At 38.2% G+C, this 12,747-nt stretch overlaps 1 protein-coding gene across 4 annotated transcripts in view; it reads right to left on the reverse strand.

Moving 5' to 3' along the window:
* The window catches only part of NCOA2 (nuclear receptor coactivator 2), a 288,197-nt gene that overhangs the window by 48,765 nt on the left and 226,685 nt on the right, over positions 1–12,747 (reverse strand). For all 4 annotated transcript variants that reach the window (XM_054590238.1, XM_054590240.1, XM_054590237.1 and 1 more), the window contains exons 5-9: positions 9,935–10,038; positions 5,864–6,041; positions 3,033–3,221; positions 508–609; positions 76–219 (exon numbers count right to left, since the gene is read on the reverse strand). In XM_054590238.1, the coding sequence (XP_054446213.1) occupies positions 76–219; positions 508–609; positions 3,033–3,221; positions 5,864–6,041; positions 9,935–10,038 (717 nt within the window). The remainder of the gene's footprint in view (positions 1–75; positions 220–507; positions 610–3,032; positions 3,222–5,863; positions 6,042–9,934; positions 10,039–12,747) is intronic.

Below are 12,747 nucleotides of genomic sequence, written 5' to 3' on the forward strand. Positions count from 1 at the left end.
TCAGAGAAAGATCCCATAGGAAGTAGTAATTTAGCAAAATCAAGATCAAGAAAAATATCCTTTGGAGATGCTTACCTTCATGATGATGCCTCTTGGCATAGGACAAAGACTCCCCCTCGTGCTGTGCATGGAACTTCTGAATGCACCTTCTCACCAGGTCCTCCCAGCCAGGCTTCATGGCTGCCCGCATGGTGCTCGTGTCCAGTGATGTGATCTTGCCTAGTAAATAACAGCAAGCATTACACCTATGTGCTCATCTATTACTTATGGAAATAATTAAATTTTTAAAAGATAAAAGAGTATTTATTTAGAAGAGTACATGGATCAAAAGGGCAGGCAGTGAAAATAATTGTCCCTCCATGTCCCACTCTCCAGCTCCTCAGTGCTTTTACCCAGCAGTCGCTAGTCCCAGCATCCTTAGCCTTCTAATAACCACACTGCTTGCGTTGACAAATATGTAAGCATTCTAAAACGATTTCTTTGGTCTTCTTTGCAAAGAAAATTTACCTTGGAGATCTTGGCGAGTAGTAAAACTTTCTGATGAGGGAAGAACCGGTCTTTCCTTCATGGGGACTCTCCTTGCCACACAAATCAAGCAGGACTGCAAATCTTCAATCGCAGATACTTAGGGTTATCACATTAGGCTTTTTTAATGATTCAAGCAAACTCAAGTGTAAATCAATAAGAGAGAGAGTCACAAAAAGGCTGTGCACCTCTGCTTTTCACTGGCTTTATTCTCTCCTTCACTGAAGTGGGAACAGCTGGGGAGACGGAGGGGATGTGCTGTGTAGGATGAGCAGGGCTGGGGTGGGGGGAGCTGAGGATAAACTGCTGAGGCCACACGATACACGTGATACAAGAATATCCACCATACTAGCGTTAGCAACCTGAAACCAGCCACCCAATGATGGAGAAGAATGGAGTCCTTCCTTATTAAACAGCTGATAGTAACAACCAGCTGAATTCATAATGAAGTAGAGAAATAATGAAAACCAAAATATGATACACTGCTTTGCGCAGGATCTGCTTCTTGAGTTTCAGGTTTGCCACGATACTGGACAATTAGACATACCTTCTATCAAAAAATGTAAGTACCCTTACGATGGCAATATGCAATTTCAAACAAAGACTATAAACTAAATCTAGACAGGTATCACAAAATTAAGTGTAATCCTCATTCTCAACATAATAAACATGAAAATTTGAGTACTTATTATGAAACGGGTATCTGTCTAACTGCTTTTATAGACTACTAATTCCTTTAATCCTCTTAATAACTCTAGGAGGTAGGTACTAGCATCATCTCAACAGAGGATAAAAGCAAAGCATGAAGTTTGTGTAACTTGCTCAATATCATCCCTAACTTCAGTGAAGCCAGATCTTGAACCTGAGCACACCATGGCTCAGAAACTCTACTTATATGCTATATTGAGAACTAACACCCAGAATTAGATTTTAAATGTCCAAAAATGTTAACACCAAAACAAAAATTAGCTCAGCTATATCTTTTCTATACTGCTTTAGGATATTATCATAGATGGATCAATTAGCAGTACTTATTACTCTGCTGCATAAAAGTGAATAAAAATCACTTGACGTTCAATACCTATGTACAAATTTAATTCTGAAAAGCTATGTATCATCTATGATAGTTCTATTACATCCTTCCTAATACAATTTAAGTTAAAAATTACTTACACAATTTTTTTTTTAAAGAACTAAACAACTAGTACTCAATGCCAATCACGGTTCAGGCATAGTCATGTAATCCTTATTACATTCTCGTACTGCTATCTATTGTTGACTTAACAAGAACCTAGACTAAACTCATGTTCACAGAGCTTGAGGAGCTTGTCCAGAGTTGGAATTGGTGGGGGCTGAATTAGGGGCTAGCCTGCCTGATTGTAAAGCCCATGATGCTTCTGTTGTTTACTGATAGTCCTCAGTTCTTCCCCTTCTGCTATGCATGCAGAAGGCACCATTCAGCGCTGTCTTATATTGCAGAGTGACACTAAGCTGTGAACTAGGCTTGCTTGGAGGGTGTAGGGGAGGATACTACATCAGCTTCTCTTTAAGAAGAAAGAGCCTAAGAGCTTAGAGTCTGCAACACCCTCCATTCTACTCCCATCTCTACCCTCTCTTAAGTGTCATTCTGTTATACCAGATTGTGGACCCAGCAGCTACCAATAAGCTATATAGAACCCACTGTTCTCTTGAAAGCATAGTTGACCCTTGAACAACATGGGTTTCAACTGCACAGGTCCAGCTTATACATGGATTATTTTCAATAAATCCATACAGTACTATAAATTTATCTTTTCTTCCTTATGATTCTCTTAATAACATTTTCTTTTCTCTAGATCACTTTATTGCAAGAATATGGTATATATGTAATATACTAACTATATGTTAATTGACTATTATCAGTAAGGCCTCCAGTCAAGGGTAGGCTATTAGTTAAGCTTTGGAGAAGTCAAAAGTTATTCATGAATTTTTGATAATGTAGGGATTGGCTGCCCCTAACCTGAGTTGTTCAGGGGCCCACTGTATATGGAAAATGCTGTTTGTGCCGTGTGCATTTTTCTAGGGCTGTAGCTCACAGCTTGCAGCAGATGATCACAGGGGCTTCGTAAGGCTCCCCAAAAGGTTCAACCACTATCAGGGCTGCTCTGACAGGGTATCGACTAGCCACATGTGGCTATTTAAATGTAAACTTAATAAAATAGAAAATTCAGTTTCCCAGTTGCATTACCAGCATTTCAAATGCTCAACAGTCACATGTAGTTAGTGGCTGCTGCACCAGACATTGACAGTACAGAACAATGCCTTCATTGCTGAAAATTCTATTGAAGAGAGTTGGTTTAGAGATTTAAAAATTAAATTTATTATAAAAAGTCTTAATGAGGTAAAAAAACAACAGAATAAACTGTCTCTAAATTTTCTCTCTGCGACCACTAATTTTAAAGTGTGAAAGAAGCAGCTAAAGAATAAATACATGTGTTATATAAAATATCCTAGAGATTTCGCCCTACCTTCTCCTTCTTCTTTGATGGACTTTGGTTGAGACACAGCAAAGCACTGCATAGTTTCATATCTCTGATGTGCTTCCTGGTTATCATGACCTTCCTCTTCAGAATCAGGTAAAGGTTTTACCAGCATCCGACAATTGAATGTATGGCTATTCCGCCTGGGAGGTTCGCCAGACCAAGAGCCCCCATTCACTGAGCAAGGCAAAGTAATCCAAATGATAAAGAAACCAATGTTAGGGTCACTGCTGACAAGTTATCAAAATGAAATAGAAAGCATATAGTTATTTTATTTTTATATACTGAACTAACTACTGGAGGGGAAAAAATTCTTGGGTTAATGTTTCAACAACTTGGGAAAATTCTAGGGATTTTCAAAATGTCTTTTTACTCTTTACTCTGACCTCTTCCCTCCCTCCAAGTTCAGACCTTGACTCTTTATTACTAGAATACTACAGTTCTCTATTGGGGTTTTTTTTCTAAGTTTGATTTCTTGGAAATTTAGTTGAATCTGCTTGCATTCCAGTTTTAGATGTTATCATCTACTCAAAAATCTGTGAGTGGAACCAACTATAGCATGCATTAAATTCTTTAAAAGGATTTGGACTTGATGTACTCAGGAATATGAGGGCCATTCAAACTGATACATCAAAATCTCACTAAGGGTCTCCATCTTCTCCATCTAAGCAGATCTTCCATACTGCCCATCATTTTGAACACCCAGTTGCACATGGTTATCTCTGCTCCCACTGCCCTCTCTAAAAGGTCAGGCTGCCTCCTTTTCTCCCACTCCATGTACTCCTGCCCTAAGGTTGAGATCCTCTACATACTGAACCAACTACTGTAGGTACCCGATACTGCCTCCTTGTACAGATCTTTCCTTAGAGAAATTTTACTGTATATTCTGTAACATGGCTGTTGCTGGATTACTCTATTGCCATCTTTTTTCTTTCATGCGTATTTCTTCAATAAGACTGAAAAATCCTTGAGGATACACTGCTAATGTCATTCATTTCTTTTCAACTGAAAAAGTACTTCATATCTCTTCTATTTTAGTATCAATACTTAGAATAATTATGAGAATTAAAGGGTATTTATGCATCACACCAGGTCAACTTCATTGGAGAAAATTGTCCAAAGAATGTTTACCATAGAAAGAGGTAGAATCAGAACCACACCTAATTCTTATTTTAGCATTCTTTTCTTTACTGTTCCTTATGTGTTATCTAAAAAACATGAGGACCAGTAGGGCAACAAAAGAGGGGATCAGAACTGGGCCAGTCCCAGATAAGCTAATGCACTCTCAGAAGCCACTAATTAGGAAGTACCTAATGGGACAGCTAGGTGTTACAGGTGTTATGGCAAATGCAATGCTAACCGCACTGCCAGGGGGCTGTAGAGGAATTAAAAAGGAAAGATGCTAGAGAGAAAAAGGCAGTGTCAAGTTAATTGTAAGAAACCATTTTAGAATTACACTAGGAACCAGAGCTAATGTTATCGTTGATGCAGACTATTGGGAAGTTAATTTCACCACAAGCATTCTTAGAAGCTTATTTACATAATGAGGACTACACAGAGTAATCAGAGGAAAAAGAGTTCTTATTAACCCAGGCTAATAAGTAATTTGAAAGTATAAAAAAGTACAATATGAAGTAAGGCAAAGAACTCGTTAGACAAGTGAATTAATAATAGTGAATTAATAAGTATAGGTCCTTTGAGGAAGTCATAAAATTACTGAAAAGATTTGAAAATATTAGTTGAAATGAGAAATCATATTTTATTGTTCATTTACTATAGAATATAATAGAAGAATCTCACACAAGTATTCATATGTTTTGTATTACTGTTACAGTCACTTTGAATAAAGGGTTATCATATCAGGGAGGGCCAGCCGTAATGGAATTTAAAAGGACCTTTTCCTATTTACTATGGTAGCTCAAAGACCAGCTACTATAAACAGTCTTAAGAACAAGAACAGATATTCTTGCTAACTCAGGACTTGACCTTATTCTCACTTAAAATATGCACTTCTTTTTCTCTGTGAAAACATTCTTAGCATCATCAGTTTAAGTGAGAATATTAAAAAAAGAACCACTTAGTAAGTGGGAACAGACACACTCCAGAGCAGCAAATAAGGTGGGACCATGCTGTGAGTCACCCATTTTAAACCGTGGCCCTCCATAATCCACATGGGACAGCATCTCCAGTGTGCGACGAGGAAGTCAGGAACAGGAACCTGAGACAGGGAGGGCGGCTGAGGAGACAGCCCCGGGGGAACCACCTGCAGAGCCACTGGGTCCGTGAAATGAAAGGGGCTGTTTTAGGGTTTTAGGGCTCCAGGGCGGAGAGCATCTGAGCCCTCTCTATACTACATGTTCCTTAACATTTTGTTTTCAAAATGTTGTATATGCCCATGTATACACTTCTTTTATTCACCAGTTGGACTCAAAATAAGTTGAATCTGAAACTTCTCATGACCTTCTACTTCTTAGTCATGGAGTAAAAGGATAAAACAGAGTTGTTGGCACTGGACAGAGTGGGAGGCAATTTGGCAGCTCCTTAAGGAACAACAAAACAAGCCCCATGAAAACAGTGGCCACAAGTACGTTCCATCTGAATTATTTTCATGTATTTTAAGTATAGAACCAAAATGAGCAATCAAGATCAATGTCTGCAGATGTCCTTTTCTCCATTACTTCTAAGCTTAATATTAACACAAGCATCTCTATATCCCCAACTGAGATAATACAGTTCTATCTTACCCCCTCTAACCAAGACAACGTGTGCACTTGGAGAGGCGGGGGGAATGAGGAGAGAGCCAGCAGACAGTTCTTTACCTATAGACTTTGGCAGCAGGTTTTTGACAAATTCAGTGTGGTCCCCAACATGCAAGATGCTATATACACTTTTGTTCATCAGCTCCTCTTGGTTGTACCTCAGGTATTGTGTCACATTCTCTGAAACAAACACAACGTTGCCTTCCAGGTTCACTACAAAGAAGAACCCATCAAGTGCCTAAGGGAAAAGACACAAATTGTGTTAGAAAGGAACATAAAATCATATGCAATTGTTAAGAACAGTATGATCCCTTTAAGGGAAACATATAATTCACACACAGATAGAAAAGCTCTCTTGCTTCTCCTAGTTTTCAAAAACAATTAACACATTTTATGTTGGCGAAATTACTCCATTCTAGTAGGTGGAAGAGAGCCCAGATCAATGTTTCTTGTCATGAAGTAAATGACAAACACTTACTCTGCTAATTTATCAGGAAATAATTATTGCCAAGTAAAACTGTACAGGTATTTATTCGTATTTTCAAAATGAATGTACTGATGTACTCCATAGGGCCAAGAATGACTTTTATGTCATCAACCAAATACAAAGTAATGTTGTTGTACAGTCTCTTGTGTGACACAGTGGAAGTGGTCATTGATAATTTTCCCTCAGTTTAAGGGTAAATGCCAACAATCCGCTCCCTCCCTGTCCCCCAATTTTACTACCTTTAAAGTTGCTTGGGTTTAATGATAAGAATTGCAGATTATGCAGACCTTTAAAGAAACATTAGTCCTTTATTGTTTGGTGTATCTGGGGAAAGGGTCTGAGAAGTCTGATGTGACAAACTAGTCTTCATTGGGACCTTAGGCATATATGTGGCGAGCACTGCCCTGAGGCTTGAGGTTTTTAAAGGGACTCAAGGTTTTGGTTTATAACAGTGAGAACTGAAAAGTTAACTCATTTTGCCTTTCCATAGTACTTATTCTCCAGACTGTAAGGATACAGGTTCCTAAATCATCTAGATAACAGTAGCATTTTTCCTGTAATGGGTACATGGCCTCATTGTGTACCTAGATTCCTAGATGAGGAATCAAGGATCATTTCAGGAAATAAAGATAATAATGATAGCTATTGAGCGTGCTTATGGTGCCTTAAACACATTGTGACATTTTACTCTTTACGAATATAGAAGGAATTTATAGAGGAGGAAAGTGAGGCTCAAAGATTCTAAGTGATTTGTCCAAGCTCTTAACAACTGGTCAGTGTCAGAGCTGGAATTGCATGAAGGTGCACCTACCTCCACGGCTCATGCTCTCGATGACTATGCAGTGAGTGTTCTACTGCAGCCTTTACCCCAGTCCTTTTCCTAGCATGTTTGCCTCAGTGATGCAAAGGCTGGGAGTCCAGTGAGTTTCCCTTAGTTACCCCTCCTCTCCCTTTTTGATCCTTGCTACCAGAGCTCTGTCAGGTGAGTGATCAGAACTAGTAAAGGCTTGATACCGATCAGGCATACCTGGAATGACGGCCATGTGGTCTACCCTGTTTATGCTACACTTTCTCCATGCTATATATTTGTGACTTTTTTTTATCATGAATATTACATGTACATAGTGGTATAATGTCCATGGATGGGGCATAAAGTGCTTATTTTTTCCCTAGTTTTGTTTTTTCCTTATTATTATGTAATAGGCTCCTATTTTGTGACCTTTCTTTGATCACAGTCCACCTTTAATTCGATGTTCATCACAAGACTAAGTGCTCTTTCAAATCAGAACTGACTATAAAGTACCAGCAAAAAGCTTCCCTCATTTAAAAAAAAAGAAGAAAAAGAAAGAAAAATCAATAGCACTTGGTCTTAGTTTTTCTTAAATATATTGTTAGGTTTTACCAATGGTGTAAACCATATGCTGGGCAAAGCACAACTATATGTAAATTGCCTTCCGGAACAGGTTTGCACCAACCCTTGAAAACCTGGTGTGAGTGTGTGTATGGACATGTGTGTCCATGTGGGTCAACAGGAAGTCAGTTGATTACCTATGTACCAAGTGTCCTTAAGCTCACTGCTTTAGATATATATTCATCAGGGATTTTCATAATTATATTATGTGTAGTTCACTTTTGAAAGTGCATGTATTTTCCTACTGCTTTTGTACCCTGGTAAAAAGGCTGATTCATGGCTTAATATACCTGAAAGATGAAACTGTTTCATCTTATAAAACTGTTTGTTTTTTTTTTAAAGCTCATTACGATATGCTCTGAAAAAAAGCTGACATTTGGTTTTGTTGCTTAGCAACCACTATGCTATGATGTAAGCATGAGTGTGCATCTATGCCTAGGAACAGCTCAACGAGAACAAGTTTTCTCTGTTTAAATTATTACATGTCAACAGAAATAAAAATTGAAATTCAAACCTTAAGTCACCAGATTCAAGAATTACCTCTCTAAAAGATTTAGCACTAACATCCAGCTACACTGGGACTTGCTCAATACACTGAATTCTCAGAAGACTATTTTGAAACAGCAAAATGTTGGTTTGATTTTATGAGATAAGGCCCACTGACATCTAGCAATCTGATTTCTGCACTTAATGAATTTGCTCTCAAAGGGTTTGAGTCACAGCCTTGTGGTTACTCTAAGCATTTCTTTTTAGAAGCTTCAGAAGTCTTCCCAGGAGTTTCTACCCTACTTTAAACCACCCCCTCAATATAAAGAATAACCACAGACATATGAAAATTACCTAATTGTAACAATTTAGATTACTATAATTTTCAAATCAATTTTGTTTGTAATTCACAATGTTTTTCACAGAAGTTGGCTCCTTTCTTCCATCTAGTTCTAAATAGTCCAGCATGTTAGAGTTTTCTTATCTGTTTCTAAGAACCATGTGGGAAGCAGCACTCTTTGGCTTTCCACTGCCTTGTTGACTTTGGAAAATCAGGTTAAGTGTGTTTTTGCTTTTTCCCCTGAAAATTGTAGTTGCATGATTTCAAGCCAGTGAATCACGAGAAATAAGCAAGGGCCAACATGGGTCATTTAAAGTCTTTTGGCAGCAGGTTCAGCCCCAGGAAATGAATTTTGTCATTTCTAAATAATAAAAAGACTGCATCAGACAATCTTATATATGTATGTTTTTTGTGTCCCCTCACCACCTTCCAGATATATAGCAGGTATTCACAGAATTCAATTTTCTAAAAGTAAAAATCACCTTATGAACCAATTGGAAAAAAGGTGTGATTCTTGGTTACCTTTGCTTTAAAAACCCTAATTTCTTATATGCCTGTGGCTGTTGCAAAGCTTCTGGCCATGAGGTACTATTCAATCTCATCATATCATCAGCAGAGTAAATTATCCTGAGAACTGACATAATTTATGTCTCAGGGCTCATCTGCTTCTTGTTATATATTCACTCACATTTTCTCCTCATCTTACCATAGCCTACCTCTTGAATTTTAATTTTGGAATAGGTACAGCACAGTAAGTGTTTAATGCTGTAGTAGTTAATAAAACAGGAAAGCTGGACTTTACAAATTCTAGACAGCAGTGTGATCATAAAACTTCCTCAAGTTAATAAAGAACAGTGAATAAAAAAAAGTGAATAAAGACAGTGAAGGCCAACCATTACATTTGTTTTGCCTATTACTTCAATTTTCATCTTTATGAAATTAATAAACTAGCTTGAAGCTGCCCAAATAAAAAGCATAAACCTCCTTTGAGTCCTCAAATTTTAACCTGTATATATAAGGCATGTCTATAGAACATAAATAAAATCTAAGAATTTGGGGGAATTTCAAACTAAAATATATCAAAATTTAACAGAACTTGTGAAAATGATTTTCCAAAATGAAAATCATTTTGGAAAAATGATGCTCAGCTGGCAGTTAAACCCTGTCAATTTATATTCTAATCTAGTCAATTTCATTCTATATTGTTCATCTGAAATGTATATATGCTGGACTCAGGAGCAGGAAGATAAATACATGTTATTAAACCCAAGAGGTATGCAGTACTTCAATTTTAGGAGTGAAAATTAATTGTGGATTATCCTTAAATTACATTCACCTGAAAACGAATGTAATAATGTGAAGATCGAAAACACTGTAAACTACAGAACCCAAACAAGGGTGTGCTACCTCAAGCATCATAGGCCCCAGCGCATCCTTGTCGATGACACCCTGCCCCGTGGATGATACATCTGACTTCTGCACTTCGTCTATGTTGGCAGCTGCTGCTTTCTCTGCAACAAACGTAAGTGTGAATTAAATAGCAGTGCTATTCCAAGGACAGAGTGACACAGAAACATTTTTATTGTAGTGATTTTTAAATCTCTTGTGGGATCAGGTATGGCTATAAAAGAGTTAGAGAACATCCCCACTGCCACTGAATGGGAGAAACTGCTGGAAGCAAGAGCCAGAACATTAACTTTTCACCTCTAGAACCTGTGGCTGGGCTCCCTCTCTGGCTGCTGATGAGTTTAGTGGCTTTATGCTAGTCCCCGACAAGCATTTCTTCTAGATTATGAAGTTGCTATGTACTATGGCACAATTGGTTTCTCCTCAAGAGATTCCCCAAATTAGGGAGACAGAGGGGTCTGCTGTTCCAAATTTAGTAGTGTTATCAGATACATTTGTGCACATTTGTGCACATTTGAAGAAGGAGCAGAGAGGCATCTAAACTGGTAGGGCTGCTTGCAAGTGACACTATAATGACCACCTTGACCCCTGTCCTGTTCCACTGCTTGTCACAATCACATTTAAAGTAATCAGAAAGATTTGGTCCCTGTCTTGTTGAAGGTGCTTAACAACCAAGGCAGAGAGAAGAGGCACCTAGAGAATTTCAGCGGTCGCCCTTTCATCTGGTAGAAAGGTGCAGAATATGTGTTCCTGGATTAAAATGTGCAAGGCAGCTTTTGGGCCAACCTGGCCCAGGGAAATACTCCATTATGGAAAATTGCTGAAGAAGAAATAGATGCATATTTGTAAACTAATTGTTTCAAGAATATCAAAACCAGTTTAAAGCATAACAGATACATACTGACAAGTTGTTAGAAAACAACACAGAAACCATATATCAATTATTTGTGCATGAATAAATTATATCCTTGCTTACAATGCATGTTATCATTGTAATTAAATGCAAATAAAGAAAACTGTAAGTCAATTTAGTACTCAATCAACTTGCTTTCACGATCTTGGTAAATTTTGCTGTCTCTTATTTTTTTGTAAAAAAGGTTTTACATAGTATTTTTAAAATCTGTAAAGCTTAATTTGTACCTGAGCACTTAGAAAATAAAATTGGGAAAATTATGTTGGTGCTCCAAAATTTGCCAATCCTACAATGAGAACTTCCGCTTGTGTCTTTACCAGTGGAAAAGAGATGACCTGTATAGTTCAAGCCTAAACCCAACCACTTAGAAATATGCATCACAGCGAGTCACCTCAACTTTTTAAGGCCTAATACCTGCCCTCTATATAAATTGCAACAGAAGTAAATGGGATGATATGTAAAACACTTTAAAAACTATAAAGTAGTTAACAAATATAACTTTCCATTAGCATATTTGTAGTTATTAGCTCTTCCTTCCTGAGTTCTAAATCTAGAGCTTATCATAAGCAGACTATCGGCTTTTGGAGTTAACGTGATTACATTCCTGATTCACCTCCTCAACTCAGTAGTTGTGACCAGCTATATATATATACAGATATATGTCTCCTCTGGTAGCCTTCATAACTCAGTATTGCATGGATCTGTCTGTTCTCACTTTGTTTTTTTCTTGCTGCCTTCTTGACCTAGCTCTTGACTGTTAGGTTCCTCAACACTTGTCCTATCTGCAGGCTTAGTCTCAGTCCAACTTCTCAGCTTCAACTGACACATGGAATATCTCAGGCTCTCCAGAAATTACTGCATATGGCACCCCACCCCCATTTTTCTACAACCTTTTACACTGCTAAATATACCTCAAATAAATGCATATTAGGGCACTTTTTTTTTTTGTCAGTTCACTCAGTAATGCTACAGATTTCTCTTCAGTTTCTGCTCACTTTCCTGCCCACCAGTCCAGGGATAGGACTGTTACCATCACCTGCTGCTTCACCTAATTTTCATCTGTATTACCTGCGGTTTCAGTTACCCACAGTCATCCATGATCTGAAAATATTGAATGGAAAAATTCCAGAAATAAACAACTGGTAAATTTAAAGTGTGTGCCATTCTGAGTGGTGTGATGAAATCTCACACCGTCGTTCCCCCCGCCCCCACCCTGTGAGTCATCCCTTTGCCCAGTGTCTCCACTGCCTGTAGACGCTACCACCCACTCATCACTTAGTAGTCATCTCGGCTATCAGATCGACTATTGCGACACCATGGTGCTTGTGTTCCCATCATCCTGATTTTATTAAAGGGCAAGAGTAGTTATGCTGGCACTCTGAAAATGCCAAAGAATAAGCCGAAAAGTGCTTTCTTCAAGTGGAAGGGGGAATACACCACAATAAGATATTTTGAAAGACGGACCACACTCATATAACTTTTATTATAGTATATTATTACAACTATTCTATTTCATCATTAGTGATATGGGGTTTGGTACTATCTGCAGTTTCAGGCATCCACTGGAGGTCTTGGAACACATTCCCTGAGGATAAGAGGAGACCACTGTAATTTAAGAGCTCTATAATTCAGAGGGCCCCACAGGCTTCAGACCTAAGGACCCCTGATACTAAATAGTAACTCTCAAAACCCATATAATAGATATTATATATTTATGTGGTCCTATCATATTTTTTGTCTCTGGTATGTGGCAGTCAGTATATAGGAGAATGTACTATAGCATCCAGTAGAATGAGTGATTCACAGCTCTTCTTCTGCCGGACCACTCACAGAAGTGTCTCACTTTCATCAGTGACATCTTTCGGCAGTAGCAGCGATTCTCACGCTGGAATGCGATGTA

This window comes from Pteronotus mesoamericanus, unplaced genomic scaffold, assembly GCF_021234165.1.
Source record: "Pteronotus mesoamericanus isolate MK-2021 breed Mesoamerican mustached bat unplaced genomic scaffold, CSHL_Meso_final scaffold_174, whole genome shotgun sequence".
NCBI classification, from domain to species: domain Eukaryota; kingdom Metazoa; phylum Chordata; class Mammalia; order Chiroptera; family Mormoopidae; genus Pteronotus; species Pteronotus mesoamericanus.